The sequence below is a fragment of the Taurulus bubalis genome, assembly GCF_910589615.1.
Source record: "Taurulus bubalis genome assembly, chromosome: 11".
Classification (NCBI taxonomy): Eukaryota; Metazoa; Chordata; class Actinopteri; order Perciformes; family Cottidae; genus Taurulus; species Taurulus bubalis.
Window position 1 is genome coordinate 13,148,714 of NC_136599.1, and position 16,029 is coordinate 13,164,742.

A 16,029-nucleotide genomic window follows, 5' to 3' on the forward strand; every position below is an offset into this window, starting at 1 on the left:
CACATGCCCAACCTAAGTACTCAAAAGGGACTATTTAACAATAACGTGTAGCGGTCATCTCGGTTAGCGGACAAGCTAACTATTCGAGCCTGTGGTTGGCTCGCTCGTCCGAGCAGAGACGCTGTCTCAAGAACTGTTTGTCACCCGTTTGTAAACACACCAACGGCAGTATTTGTAATAGGACGAACCCTTACCAGTGCCACATGTAACCAACAATAGTTATCCTAATGTCACGTCGAAGCCCAGGTGAGGAGGGTGTTTTATATTTTCACGGAAACCTGTGTAAAATGGCCACAGCAAGACAACAACTCTGAGGGGGCGGGAACAAATACCTGACTCTGGTATGTGATTAGTGGTTGGACAGCCAACGTATCAATGTAGACGGTGATTGGGCAAGACAGACGGGCAAACCCAGAGCCGTAGAAAGAGTGACTTGCGTCAACGGAAGTAAAAAAATGCTCAGGGTCACGTGATTCACGTAGACTTCATATCGTTCCAGGTCGTACTTGGTTGGCACTTTGAACCTTAGATTTTGAGAGAAATCGGTTAAAAAAAGGCAAAGAAGGAAAGCAAAGGCAAAGGTCAATAAATTTATTTATTTACAATATTCATATAGAGCAATTCCAGAAATGTACTATTATTTAAAATCCCGTTGTGCATTCCTGTACTGCCTAATGGCAATAAAGGATCCTTGAGTGAAGTTTATAAATGATAAATGCACCGAAATGTTTCCACAGCAGCCAAGAATTAACAAACCGAACACTGGCTGTAGGTAGGGATGTGTTTTAAAATGGGCCCCGGTGTAACGAACCTCTGAGAGTTTAAAGTATTGTAATAGTTTGTTCCTCTTTTTTTGTCTTTTATTTTAGTCCGTTTTGTTACTGCAGTTGGTGCATTTCTGGTTGCGCTCTTATTTTGAAGGTAGAAAAAACGGAAGTTGTTCGTAAGAAACGGCAGAAAGGAAAAGTTGACATAACAACGACAAAACAGTGATACAAAGGTTACGTATGTATTAGTTTAGCACCTTGCTGCTATGGGCACAATGTTTGTACCTCTTAAAGTTCATTTTTTGAGAAAATATTGTTTTAGATTGTTACGTTTTTTGTCTGTGTCAGAGCTTAATCTAATCAACTGCTATTTCCGTTTTTCTTCCTAGTTCTTACGGTGAGTTCAATACACCTTTACGAACCATCACTTAAAGACTCCAGACCATAATTCAGCCGGGGATGCTACACCCGGTGCTGAATTATTAAATATTGGGGTATTGATAAGGTATATTCTCATTAGTACTTCTTAATGTTTTGGTGACCCTCCTCTCTGCTCTGCTGTCAGACTGAGCTCCTCCAACTACACGCATACACAACGTTACAATGCCTTAAGAAAACAGAATTTACAAATCAAATGCTCTCTTCTCGTGTTTAACATTATGTGTTGCTAACTTTATCCAGTATATGGTTCATTAGCTTAATCTGTTATCAGTCTCTAAATCTACTAATTTAGTAGTGGAAGATCAACTAACATGTTTCAATGCACATGTTCATTTGAATCAGTTGTGCTGATAATATACAATCTCTTTCTTTAAATGTCTTGCTTTTTAAAAGTCCATCACAACTTGTCCTTTCTGCTGCAGCTCTATAACGCCGCTAACTTCCGGGAACCACTGAGAGCTACGGGAACTACGTGACCCTCATTAAACGGCTCTGAATCCTGAACAAATGGCCAAGTGGATACACTCACTGCATGACATTACTGATGCGTTTGTGTAGATATCTTCGGAACCGATATAAAGTTACAGAATCTGATATTTCGAGGGGTTGTTTTGTAATTTTGGAAACAAGTAAATTAATGCTAGAAATATAAGTGAGTTGTAACTGCTATTAATGAATAAATAGAAATAACTAATAAATACCGTACAACCGGAAACCCTAATATCAGCTTTATTTGGGGAAAAGAAATCCATAAACAAAAACCTTAATATGTCACAATACAAAAAAAGAAGGAAAAAAGGCCCATCTCCAAACCATTTCCACCTTGCACCCCAAGCTTTAACTTCAATTAACTAAACAAAACAATACAACGGTTACAATGTATCATTTAACTGACATAAGCTGATCATAACAGCAGGATTAAGTAAACTGATTAAAATATACTAAGAAAATTAGAGACATCAACGATAAAAAGTTATAGTACAATAATGACAATATCATTAAAGAAAGGATGGGAAGAGTTGAGTAAAAGGCAAATTTGAAATACACATTAATATGTCCTTACAAAGCCGTGTAAGACATACAGTACATGGTAGACATTATAGTAATAAGATAAGCCTATCATCTATCTGAAAGAATATTCAACTCATCAACTACACCACTCATGATTTGACCCACTGATTAACACAATCAAATGAATCTCTGGTACACACAAAAACGGTCCTAAAAACTCATATGTTTAACCTGATTGTGCCTCTAGATATAGTACAATGCCTTCCAGTAAAGTGAAAGTGTCTATGTCACTCTGAGTAGCTATTAATTTCATTACCCATCTGAGCCATAAAATGTGGCGATCAGGGGTAACTTTGGCATGGAAACAAGGGGTTAGGTCAGTAACGCAGAAGACCTTTCCATGCATACAGTACATAGACACATATGTTAATACACACCCACACAAAATATACACACATTCACCGCATGCAGACCTGCACTGGAGAAAGCAAACCACCATACAGTTGCACACACGCACACGCACACACACACACTCTCTAAAGTACAGGTAAGTAATTCAGTATGGGAAAATATCTCATACAATCTAGTTTAGGCATACCCCTGCATAGCGCCTGAGTCAGAATATGGGCCTGAAGGAGCAAAGCCAATGACAGGGGGAAAGCATTCACAAATGTTATGTGTGGACACTACAAATTACAAAATAATACCCCATCTTAGTTATGAATCCCTAACCCACAACTTACTCTTCTTGACCGCTGCTCTCAAGGCACTACATGTAGGCGATACTGTGTAAAATCCACTTCGACATGGTCATAATTAAAACCAATTCCATATTCATATCTGGTAAGGACCCATTTTAGCGCTTCATTCTCATCATGGCACATTTCAACCCTGTTTACATCTACTCAACTTCAAATCACCCCTCACCATCTGCTTTTAGATCTGAAAGTGTTTGATAGCAGAGAGCAAAATGGCACCTAATCCAATATATAGACCAAGGGCCACGGTGTAGAAGCCTATCAAATAATTTAAGACCTGCTTTAATTTGTTGAGGATCAATGGTTGATAAGAAATTGAGCATCAGCAAAACGTTTTTGGCCCCTCCCCAATTTTCTCCCTGTCAAATCTCATTGGAAGCTGCCCTTTCCATCTGTGCATGAAGGCAGCTCCCTCTTCTCCCAGAGCCTACAACAGAAGGCATTTGGGCTTCTTGCAATGTTTCTTGGCCTGCAGTGCTGCCTTAGTTGCCATCTCAAAGACTTCCCTCACACCATCTTTGGATTTGGCAGAACACTCTTGGTAGCCGTAGGCACAGATGCGGCTCGCCATGTCTTTGCCATCTTCCGATTTAACTGGCTCCTGGAGACGGGTCAGAGAGAAGGTTTACATGTTTACTCTTACACCATAATACTATATGCAGTGGGGAAAAGGCTATTTGCTAAAAGCTGATACATAACATATCTCCTTGTTTTATATAAAGGTTAATGTTTGTGCTTTGTCCATGTTCAAATAAAGAAGAAAAAAAAAAGCACAATCTAGCATATTTAGAAAAAGGAAAAAAAACTGACCTGTTTCATTTTGGCAAGCTCTCTTCTGGTGTGCTCATCATTGCGCAGATCTTTTTTATTGCCCACCAGGATAATGGGAACATTTGGACAGAAGTGTTTCACTTCAGGGGTCCACTTTTCTGGAATATTCTCTACAGCCAAAAGAGGGAAAGAATGCAGTGATTAGAAACATATATCACAATCACAAGGTGTCTGATACATAGTGGTGTGACTGTTGCTCAGACCATACCTAAACTGTCAGGGCTGTCTACAGAGAAGCACATGAGAATAACATCAGTGTCGGGGTAGGAGAGAGGCCTCAGTCGGTCATAGTCTTCCTGACCCGCTGTATCCCAAAGTGCTAGCTCTACCTGAGGAGAGAGAGAGAGATACCGATGCATGAATTAGGGCTATGAAAAGAGGGCATTTAAGTTCAGTTTCAAGATAAAGAGTTTATGGAAGTTATAAGTATACATATTTAACATTCCTCTTACACTTTAAATAGGAAGACAGCAGAGAGAAGAACAAAAAGATGGACTATACTGGAAAAAATATAAAGACACTCACAATATCACTCGATGTTCATTATATTTAACTTTTTGCTATGAAAAGTCAAACAGGAACTGCCAATTCCAAAATAACATTTGGAATAAATGTGGCAATTAATGATGGTCTCTGCATGACCCTAGTTCGTAGTACTTCATATATCAGAATCATTTATTGCCACGTATGTTTTTACATACAAATAATTTATCATGGCTGGTGGAGCATAACATTTAAACAATAAACCTAGTGACACAGCAATAGGAGCATATTGCATTTACAAGAGAATATACAATTTAAATAAAGTGCACAGACAAACGGATGACAGTACTTTAAACTGTAAACAAGTGTAAGGTAAAAGTGACATGTGTATTTAAATAGGAGGTATGAAGAGATGTGCAGGGGAGTGTCTCACCTGTTTCTCATCCACCTCAATGTCGGCCACATAGTTCTCAAACACAGTGGGCACGTAGACCTCTGGGAACTGGTCCTTACTGAAGACGATGAGCAGACAAGTCTTCCCACACGCTCCATCCCCAACAATCACCAACTTCTTCCTGATGGCTGCCATCTGTGTCCAATGTAAGGATCACGTAAAATACACGGTTATCTAAGGATATATAGTCTCGAAGTTGCTCTCGAATAATATCACACCCAAACATAATGTAATCAATAACATTTCACGAAAGTAACCGGATGAATAGGTCTTCACGGAGCCATTACAAAGATGTCTGTCCTTCATCAACACAGTCTCTCTCCCCCGGTTGGCACATCATGTTAGAAGTACGTTAACAGCGTAGACAATGTTAGAAGAAAGGTCTTAAAAGTTTTATTAAAAAGAGCCCGCTGGTAAACGAGAAGGCTGCCTCGGAGGTGTAAACATACAACACGTCTCCTGCTGAAAGGCAGAGTAACGTTAGACCGGGCCTGTCAAACCAGCTAACATTAGCTAGCAAGAAAGCTAACGGGGTTTTCCGGGGTTTGTAACACTGTCATTCAGTGTATTTTGTCTGAGAGTGCCACGGCGGGGTCCATCGCACTGCTGTGGCACTTCTGTTACTGAAACAAGACTGGCATGAAGTGTAAAGGCTTTTGCTGAGTAAGATTACCGCTTGATGTTCTGTGTCCGCCTTTCGCCTCTTCCTAACCGACTGGAAAACTCCGCCCACTTCTAATACGCATGTGCGCGAGGACGTCATTCTTCAGTCGGCTGCGGCAATCAATTCATCTAAAATATGATAGTTTACTATTCTATTTATGAATAAATAGCAACAAATGAGTGATATATAGGAAACAGTCAAACATGAATAACAACAACTACATGAAGAGTACAAGTCTAATCAGACTTCATCATTGCTCTTTTATTTAAGCTTTCAAAAATCAATAATGAATAAGCTATACTTTCAATTGTATAAGTTGTAAGCATGAATGTAAAAAAACATATTTATATGTACATATATATACAAATATATACATAGAAATTATAATTCAGGTAGAGGGAAAATATAGTCCATTTACATTGTTTCATGGCTAACTCGCCATGTGAAGGGAGATTAACATAAAATGACAGCATAGATATATTATTGGCTACAGTTATTTACATATTGAGTTTCACAAAATTGTAGCTTAAAATTAAATCCTATGTCACAATTGAGTCATCATATGTTGCCTAATTTCTATTCCACCCAAGATTTAGCTTTGTATATTTGGGTTTGCGTTGCATCGCAAGCATAAATCACAATTATCTTACATAAAGAGCTCTCCATCATGTGCAAGTACACCGCTCACTCCGGCCTGAGAAGTATGGCACAGAGACTCTTAAGGCTGCACTGCAGTCTGTCTCAGCTCTCTCACCGAGACCCTTCAAAAGCATCTCCATGATTCAGAAGAGGAGATCGCCTCTTCAAGCCCCCTATAAAGTGAGCATGGCTTCCCTTTCCTCCTCTTTAGAGTTTATTTGAAGGCATTCTCACTGAGATTGAGCTGTTCATAGATGCAATAGTTACAGCACTGTTGCTTTTATTTTTTCTATGGATACTGGAGGTAAAAAATGCTTCGATTGGTTGCTTGGCTCAGCCAGTCTCAGGTCTATTTCCTGACGGTGGTGGTGCTGTTGCTGCGCTGGTAGAACAGCACATATGCTTGATTGGTCTGAAGCTGGTTCTCCGACACTGGAGTCACACTGTAGTTGGGTAGATGTAGAGTAATAATGAGAAACAACTTGAGGTTTATATAGTGTACGTGTCTTAGCAGTTTGCTTATTAAAACAATGATTTGGGTGCAGGGTGAGCCTCACCTCGAGTCATTGTAGAAGCACCAACCATTTTCATCTGAACAGCAGGCTGTGTAGTGGCCCATGTTCACCGTCCCAGCGTGGTTACATATTGCATATAAATCATACAGCACTGGGCCTGTGGGGACATGCATAGATATAAAGACTTACTTGTTACATTCTTCATAACTTGTGTCAGATTATTCCATGAGTTGTACAAGTAATTAAATCTACCAGTCATAAGAAATCGTCTTCATCTGTCACATTTAATAAATCACCAAAGAGTAGCACATGAGCTGTGGATGAGCTGTTGATTATATGCCTTTATTTTGTGTTATATTTTATTTTAATTGGTTGAGCAACCCACAAGGGTCGACTTAAGCAGGTAAAAGGAGATGCATGGATGGCAATTTGGTTTTGTTACCATAGTCGACGGGCCCGTAGCGTCCAAGGTCCAGGTCAGTGAGTGGGAAGGACACGTACACTGTACTTTTACTGATGGACCACCGTGACGTCGTAAAGCGGTTCAGATCTGAACAAGACTGTTAAGCATCATAACTTCAGACACACAAACTACTATAAGGTTAATATTATTAGTTGTTGTCAAGGATACGGATCACAATGACCTGGGGAAACCTCTGGATGGAAAGCCGCTTGGTGCACTCTGTGTGTCTGTTACACCTCTCGCACATCTTAAACACACACGCAGACATTTTCAAAACATTTGCAAACACACATGGTCCGTTGTAGGTAACTTGCCAGTACAAAACAATTCATGAAAAATGCTGGAACATTAAGGAAAGTGTCATCTGCCACTTGACTTTGTATTACAGCTATATTGACCAAAATACTAATTATTGTAATATTGTTTGGTGTGCTACCAACTCCTCCTAACTCCGATCCATTTCAATGACACTTTAAATTCAAAGGCCGTACTTTAGACAATTTAGTCAATTTGTTGAAGAAATTAAACGTAGAATCAATTGATAAGATCAATGCTCTTATACCATTAAACGTGGAGATCCCCCTCCCTGTAGCAGTTTGAAATCCAATACGAAATCATGAACATGTCTACAAGAGTCAATTGAAAAACAAAATGTCATCTTTTCTCTTGTTTTTGATTGTAAGTTCCCACTTGTATGTTTCTCTCTCCTGCTGTTTTTCCATTTACTTCATCTTGAATTGTCTGATGTTTATAATTATATTAAATTGTTGAATACTTCTTTTGTATCGACACTGTACACGCTTTTTGGCTTTCTTCCTCCCCTTGCACATATTTACTGATGCTCTGCTGTATTTCTTTTTCCCAATGATGTTTAAATGCAAACAAATATATAGAGTATAGGCAACAGTAGACACAACAATAGATACACATATTTCTGGGGGACTAAACCATTCATAGTGTCTGCGTCATTGACCTTTGACCCCAAAGTTAGAGACACGTGGTTGATGTGTTTGTAATTCATTGGTGTTGCACACTGTTAACTTACTGGTGAGTTTTCTTTGTCCAGTTTCTCCTCCTGAGAGAAGAGGTCCAGGCACTCCCTCAGCGTGACCGACCCAACAGAGCTCCTCTTGGGGATGGGCAGCGACAGATCACAGAACACATCAAATGTGTTGGAGTAGTGGGAGCACACCGAGCAGTGCAGTGAGCTCCTCAGCTGGCCTGAGAACAGGTCTGTGAGAATGGTGGAAGGAATCATCAGTGGGTTGCCTTCATTGGATTTATAATGAGTCTGATCTGATTGATCACCATGACTGGAATGCTCTTCTCACCGACTATTCTGCTGTCATCTCTCTCCAAGTGCTTCTTCCACATAGCAGCTGCCTCCTCCGAAATCCTAAGGAAGGATAAGAGACGAGGGAAAGAGAGACGTGGTCACGTGAAGGACATTAACGTTTCAAGCAGAGGATGTTGTCCACATAAAAACACACACACCTAAATCTGGCAAACGCCTGCTCAGGCTCCTTCCCTGTCCGTCGAACATAGGGTCTGCGGTTGATTTCTGTGTGCAGCTTGTCCAAGAGGAACCTGAGGAACTCCTGCGCATCCTGTTGACTGGGTTAAGCACAGAGACAAGGACGTCTTACGTTTCAGGCAGCTATTTCTATACGAGTCTCAACTTCAAAACCAATCTATACTCGTGGTAGAAAATGAATTCCAATAGTTACAGTTCCTCTCTTGTCCTTGAAACAGTGGTACGGAATACAGATATTGTATTGCACTGCACTCAAGTCTCATGGAAAGACGCAGTTAACCTTGAACTAAAGAGAAACATTATCTAAATTCTCACCTGTATCCACTGAAGTAAGGCACGGCTTCTTTAAAAATACTGTACAACTGTCGTGGGTTTACAACTGTGTCCCCGTCATTTACATCCCAAAGGCCTGACAGCACCTGCGAGAAAGCTGGCACAGGAAGACAGGGAGCGATGAGAAAGATGAAAGCATAATAAAGAGGAGGCGGGAATAGCAGGAGAGAGGAACATACCTTCCATGAGCTGAGCCTCCTCTTTGGAGAACTTCTCATCCCGATAGGACATGAGGAGGCTGTAGTCCCTGAGGCTACGTGTGTGAGACAAACATTGGACTACTGCGTTCAGGAAACACTATTTTGGAGACAAAGTATAGAAGAAAGTGCGCATGTTTATGAAAAAAAAAAAATCTGGGAAAAGTATTTAATTAAAGTACATTCTGGATCATTTAACACTTACTGTGTTTCCTATGTTTCTAAGGCCAACCCTTCCACTTCCTATGGAGAGATGCTCTGTCTGGAAAATAAATACAACTCATGAAGCTATTGACCCAAACTACGGATCAATGACATCTGCAAGAATACGGCCTTTTGGTACCCAAATATTTGACCCCTGGCAAAGTCTGTACAACATGTTAGTCTATTTGTGCGAACAGCATTGCAAGAACAGATTTAGCCTTCTTATCCCATTAGCATAACAAGCGAGGCTAAAAGGAGGTCAGCCTGAAGCATTCATCCTATTAGAGACCAAGGAGTGCTGACAGGTGCTTAAACACGTGTGTTGGTGTGTACTCATTAATTACACAATCTTTGTCTGTGTGTAGGTTTGTCTCACAAGTGTTCCATAAATTCCACGTTAAGAACAAACCTTCCAGAACACCAGACTGAGGTTTGACTAGAAATTTAAGGATTATATGCGTTTTGCACACCTCGTTGTCGGCGACCAGAAGCAAGCCCATCAGTGAGGTGTAGAGAACCGACTGGGAGATGTCAGCTGTCTCTCTCTGGAGGCCGTTCTGGGAGACCAGGGTTCGACACAGGGCCTCACAAGAGCCCTCAGCGTTGACGCCACTGGCTCCTGGCATCCTATTTTACTGGTGTCATCCACTTAAACTGGGACAGATAGAAGGGTTTCCCAAATAAATGAAAGCCAGGCGGTTTGAACTTTAAACTGGGAAGGTTGCAACCTCTCTGCTTTTTCCCCACATTCAGTGTCAAAAGTCAGGAGAACGTGATGGTAGTTCATAAGAAAGAAAGAGTCCTCTTTTTACCAAGCAAATGATGAGGTATGTCATTCACAGCTGAGAGGGAAGAGACTAGTATTGATTTGTAAATTAGCCTTCCCTTCAGATAAATCTGTTTCTTGAATAGGTCGAGTTGAACATTTACTCTCGTAAGGACAGCTCGGAAAGTTACGGTCTGTCAGAGAGCTCAACTAATGTAGATTTGACCATATCAGCTTGTGGGTACATAATTACAATTAAAAAAACCCTCCCTGCTGTCTTCTTCTTCTTGCAAACAAAGTTAGTTGCAAATAATTCCTGATAAATAGTCCAGCATTAGCAAATAAACAGAGCGGTTTGGACTCACCTGATCACTCGGGTCACTCTTTCTGTGAACAAACTGTCCCAACCAAACTGTTCCCATCCCCTGCTGAGCTGTTAAAAATGCATAAGGGAACGTCTACTGTTTCACTGTGTCTGTAGGCTAAAACTGAAAGTCTACCTCTCTCCTCTGCCCTGTCACCAGTGTCACAGGGGGAGAGAGGGAGGGAGAGAGAGAAAGGAGGACGAGGGAGGGAGGATAATCATGACTAATCTTTTCTATGTAGATCTTGTTGGCTATACTTAGAAATGTTTAAGCTACTCCTTGCAAATACACAAAAGTCTATGTGTCAGTTTATTTATAAAAAAAACAATGAAAACATTTTACACTGTAAATCCACATTCAGTAATACTGTTCTCAAGCTGTACATCAACCATCACTACAATCGCAGAATCCATAAGCAAATGCAGGAACAGACAAAATCCATGTGGGTAATTCTATACGCGTCTAAGCACAATCACCTTTCACAGTTTATATTTTATTCTCTCCAATGTCAATGTGCAGTTCACTTCCCAGGCCTCCTGATCAGTCTGACATAGTCAGCAGCAGGTATGATCTGCCATTTCTGTGTCCGAGCTGAGGCTGAGCGCAGCTATGTGATACAGGGCGGGATCAGGGTGAAGGGAGAGCTGCGACTGGCTGGTCTGAGCGGTCCTATCTCGCGACCGGACAATTGCTTGGCGCAGACAGGTGATCCACTGCTGCTTGCTGAAAGAGTCGTTGGCCTGCAGGCTGTAAGGGTGAGCTTTGGAGCGCCCTCTGCTGCTCACACGGAAACAGTTTTTAACTGGGATGGAATGACAAAGAAAGGAAATTGAGTGGAAGCAAGGTAGTAGGTTACGCTTCAACTGGCAGCTGGTGGAGTGCTTGCTGTCTCTCAATCGGAGGACTTAGTTGTAGATTAATGTAACCCTCCCTTTACCTGCATGAAACAAAAGGTATACATAAACCTGAAATAAAGCATGCATAGATAAAATATGAATACATTACTGTGGTGCTAAAACAATAACTTAGTTGATGGACAGAATATTAACTGTCAACAAATTAGGTAATTGTTTAAGTAATTCATCAAGAATACCAATTATTTGCTGATTAAAGCTTCCAAAGGTGATGCCATCAGTATCAATAGAATGAGACATAATGAAAATACATTGCATTTGTCGTTTGTAAATGTTACCTTTGTCATTTCCTCCAGTGAAGGCTCCTCTGAAGGGGCCCCCTCCACCAGCCTCCCCATCTGGGATCTCCTCCAGATTTATCAAGGCGTTGGGCAGAGGCTGTCTGTACACATGGAACACCTGACCTCCCTCTCTGTCTTCCCCCGGCCTGGTCAGCACCAAGGCCAGCTCAAACAGGAATACATGCAGCCGCTGACAGACAGAGACGGACACAAACAAAATAATCTATTATTCAGATATTACACTACAATCTTAGGAGGGCAGCGAGGAGCAAAGGTCTGTAAGTATGTGGATCCATCCTGTCTGAGGTTTTGACCTTTTCAGTTAAGATACAAACAAATCAACAACTTCAGGGGAACCAAAGTAGTAAAACATAACAGAGAGCCGCTACCTGGCCCTTGTTGTTCTTGAGCTCTCCGTGGCAGTACAGGAAGCGGGACACCTGGATCTCTGGTAGTCTCTGACTCTCTTCGAGATATGCGAGGCCTCGCCTGTAGAACTGACACTCCGCCTCTCCCGTCTTCTTGTTCACCTCCGCCACGATGCTCTGGAGCAGCTCCAACTGAACAGAACAAAGTAGTCTTACATAAAAGAAATGTTTTGGTGATGAAGAAAGTGTGCCATCTCTTGGCTGGATTCTGAATAGTATACAACTCACACTATGTATTTAAGCAAAAGAATAGTAAAAATATGTTGTGCGTTTACAAGGATAACATGCCATTCCATATGAAATGCAAAACTGCCTCCTGAACATACGTTTTATTTCTCATTTCTCAGGTCTCAATTGGTAGAAAGTAATTACATAACAGCCAAACTGGAAACCAGACCAGAAGTCCCATCATAGGATCACTGGCTACCGATGTTCATGTTTCCTAAAACTATATTCTCTTGCTGCCATTTGGAGGCACCAATGTGTAAAGTATTTTAGATTTTTAAAAAAGGTGTCCCACACTTGCAGTCTGAAGGGGAATAAACCTATAAAACCCAAAAAAGACTAAATGTCCAACATTTAGTTAGTATTCATGATGTTCTAACAGTAATAAGCCTTAATAATTTGGAAATTGACCAGACAAATGTTGATTTTCATGTAACTAAGAAAAAATATCAGATTTTGAAAATAGTAGCAATAAACAAGTGTATTGTGTATTGTACAGTGCATATGAATCATGTGAGCACATTTAAAAGGAAACTCGGGTCCATCTATAGCAGCCCACATCTTGCATACACTGCCAATGTGGAGTTCATTTAGAACCTTTTTCGAAGAACGTGAAGGACTCCAACTCACAGCATCGGGCAGCGTGTCCTCATCCGGGTGCTCTGGAGGCGTGCACTTCAGTATCTCTTTCAACAGCAAGGGGTATTTAACCAAACGGCTTCGGGGGAGATCCAGGAAGTTCCACAGGTCCAGTTTCCTGCTGAATGAGGACTCCTGACACAGACGCAGGAAGTGCTCAACTCTTTTCTCATGCTTTTTCTGGTCCAGCAGGGCTTTAGCCCCCACCTGGTTACAGCAGTATGTAACATAGGCCTCCAGGCAAGGGAACTGCAGAGAGAAAGATGGGGGTAGAAATGGGGCAATGCTATAAAGAATGTGCAGTCAGTTAAAAGCTGAGATGCACACAGACTGAACTCTATGACTCCGGGTTAGAGAGGAACATAATAGAGTAAATACAGGAACTATCGAGAGTGAATGTGGTTTGTGCTCTTTTCTCCTCTTCTCATAGTCCTTGGTTTCCATGGAAATACTCACCCAGTTCGTCAGCGTAGGCCCCACCTGTCCGATTGTCTTCTCTGATCCCTTCAGCCGCTCGAGACGACTCAGAAGATCTGGTATGAATTAAAGACACAAAACTTAGTTGAATTCTTATTGATTTTCGCCTCATAAAAATTAGTTTTACTACAGCTCAGAGAGAGAAGATTATCATGCTTAACTGATTCAATCTGCTTTATTTAGAAAATAACCTTTAAAATGACAGTTTCAAATTTGAATATACTTGGACTCAGGAACAGTGGGAAACGTTGAAAGTCAATTATGTATTTTTCACCCAGCACTACTTGACTTTATACATGATTATGACGTGAGAAGGTTGAGGATGGGAGTGTGCAAAGCAGAGGGATTGTTTACCTTGATGGAGAGGAATGAGAGAATCCAGTGTACCAAAGATCTGTCCAAGCTCACTCTCTGTCATGATGTCCAACTTCAGCATGGGCTCATAGTAGACCTGTAGCACACAGAGCAGGAGGCCATGGTGAGGAAAAAATAAAAGCGGCACCAAAAGAGGCGTATGAAAGAGTGAGAAACTAAGATGAGCAGAATGTGTCAAAATATATAATAATAATAATAACAGAGGCCAAATGTTATCGTTTGGTGGACAAGTACCTTCTTGACCAGACTGAGGTCTTCAATGAGTTGTCTCTCACCCTGAGTCAGCTCATAGATCACCTGCGGAATGAACGCCAACATGTGAATGCAGGCACAGGTAATGCACGCATGCAAACACGCACTTTCATAAGATGTGGAAAACACAGCATGCGCTCTCACAGCTGATTGTTCAATAAAGGAAGTTGAGGCTTGAGTGCCAGCTCACATCCTCTTTCATACCGCCCGTGTCGTGTAGAGATGCTTCACAGACATTAAGAGCAGGCACTAGTCACCCCGCCCAAACTGCAACCACAGCCCCAAAGCATGACCCACTAACCACCCAAAAACATTGCATTATATTCATGCGGCTGAACTACACTCGAGCAGACTGCCCCTCGCACCTCTTGTCGTTTGATCTCCTTTGCAGTGAGGTCATGGCTCTCCACAGTGTCGCTCCAGCACTGGCTGTTGCGCCGACGTGGATACGACGAGGCCTTTGTGCGAGAGCGCAGGGGAGCCGGGGGCAAAGGTCGTGCCTCCGTGCGAAAACTAATAGACCGCTGTGTAAAGAACAGAGTGGTTGAAAGTCAGTGGCTATTAATTATTGTATAACGGGTATGAGAGTGTGTTTGTGCATTATTACCGAAATAGACTGTCCAATGCGTTTCAGAGCCGGGGTCTTCACCGGGGTTATGACACCGGTTAGGCTATTGGATTTCACCACAGGTTTGACTCTTTTGTTACTGGGCTCCTAAAATTAAATCAACATTACAAATTGAGCATAATAGTTCCTAAGATCAGCAGGGTGATTCATTCATCAAACTAATACTGGCTGTAAATCAAATGATTTAAAACAGCCAAGAGGGACTACTCACCTCTGAATCCCTCATGTGGTCGGACATCATCTCACCCTCCTCATCTTCCTCTTCATCCTGATGAAACACAATGGGTCACACAACAGATGCATGAGGTGAGCTTGAGAGACATGAGTGTTCAGGAAAGAGTGATGTCGAGAGCGGTGAGATGTTGCATGGTGCAGATCTCTCATTTCCTGTGTGACTCTCAAAGAGGAAGGTGGTTTAAACTTTGCTTCTGTAGTAAAATACAAGATGTCTGCCTGTTTTTGCCACACTAACCACATCAGCTGCATATTTAGTGTAGAATCAAGTGAGATGTATTGAAATGCACAGTGACAATTTGTGTTTATGATGCAGATAAAGATGAATGCCAAGCTGGTAAACTCAAAAAGTGTCAAATTAAATGAGGTTAGGTTTCATAAGAACATTTAGAGGTTTGTGCCTTCAGGGAGCTTCTGTGGTTTTACAGCTGAACATAATGTGCACGTCTTGTGTTAACGCTGCACTCAGCAATGTGGTCACAAAGGTAAGGTTGACTAACTTCCGCCAGTTACAGAGACACAGATGTGAAGGTGAAGTCAGATATCACTCACCTCCATGATTCTCACCACAGGTTCTGGGTCTTGTTTTCTCTTCTTCTAAAAAGCAAGAATCTAAATGAGATTGAGGTTCTCGGTTTAAGAGCGCCCCCCCCCCCCCAACGCAATGAGAGACACAAGGTGAAATAAGATAAAAGTTGTGACTTACCCCGGCATGGTCACAGGGGATGGAGTGAGTCTCTAACGTTGCAGCACTAAAAAGCCCAAACCAAGCAGCCACGAACAGTTATGTTACATTAGTAGTTATAAATCACAAACACCCAAAGTAGCTCGATGGATCCTAGTAGTAGTATGTTCCTACGTCTAATTCAGCAGATTTGTATGAAAGTACATTTATAGAAAGGTTCAGACTTTGAGGACTTAAATGATAATAGCAGTGTTACGCTTTGTTTCCATGACACCACATATACCAACTTTAAGTACTCCTCACATGACATCACAGCAGTAATATACAGTTTGTTAACCACAAAGTATAAACGGATAACTGAATGTAAAAGGCATCATACCAGGAAGTCCTTGTATTACCAGTTTCTTCTACTTCCATCTTCCCTTCAAAGCATTTTAACAAACATTACACGTTCTCAAACTGAGAA

The 16,029-nt window shown here is 41.4% G+C and overlaps 3 protein-coding genes across 3 annotated transcripts; all 3 read right to left on the reverse strand.

Moving 5' to 3' along the window:
- Positions 1-1,921: 1,921 nt before the first annotated feature.
- Positions 1,922-5,470, reverse strand: LOC306743561 (rho-related GTP-binding protein RhoA-C-like). Its single transcript, XM_079226087.1, has 5 exons — positions 5,419-5,470; positions 4,725-4,880; positions 4,017-4,137; positions 3,788-3,918; positions 1,922-3,578 (listed from the first exon to the last, which is right to left on the reverse strand). Exons 2-5 carry the CDS (start codon positions 4,878-4,880, stop codon positions 3,405-3,407), a joined length of 582 nt encoding a protein of 193 aa, XP_079082213.1. The 5' UTR covers positions 5,419-5,470; the 3' UTR covers positions 1,922-3,404.
- Positions 5,471-6,397: 927 nt separating this feature from the next.
- Positions 6,398-9,920, reverse strand: usp21 (ubiquitin specific peptidase 21; the record flags this gene model as incomplete). The annotated part of the gene is made up of 11 exons (XM_079226714.1): positions 6,398-6,491; positions 6,606-6,720; positions 7,006-7,113; positions 7,195-7,273; positions 8,072-8,259; positions 8,358-8,422; positions 8,521-8,640; positions 8,876-8,990; positions 9,073-9,190; positions 9,296-9,352; positions 9,765-9,920. 11 exons carry the CDS (start codon positions 9,918-9,920, stop codon positions 6,398-6,400), a joined length of 1,215 nt encoding a protein of 404 aa, XP_079082840.1.
- An 817-nt stretch (positions 9,921-10,737) lies between these two features.
- arhgef3l (Rho guanine nucleotide exchange factor (GEF) 3, like) lies at positions 10,738-15,536 on the reverse strand. Its single transcript, XM_079226852.1, has 11 exons — positions 15,431-15,536; positions 14,856-14,912; positions 14,624-14,731; positions 14,382-14,540; positions 13,999-14,061; positions 13,744-13,840; positions 13,369-13,445; positions 12,904-13,161; positions 12,010-12,180; positions 11,618-11,810; positions 10,738-11,227 (listed from the first exon to the last, which is right to left on the reverse strand). The coding sequence occupies exons 1-11, from the start codon at positions 15,434-15,436 to the stop codon at positions 10,980-10,982; spliced, it is 1,437 nt and encodes a 478-aa protein (XP_079082978.1). The 5' UTR covers positions 15,437-15,536; the 3' UTR covers positions 10,738-10,979.
- Between the last annotated feature and the right edge of the window lie 493 nt (positions 15,537-16,029).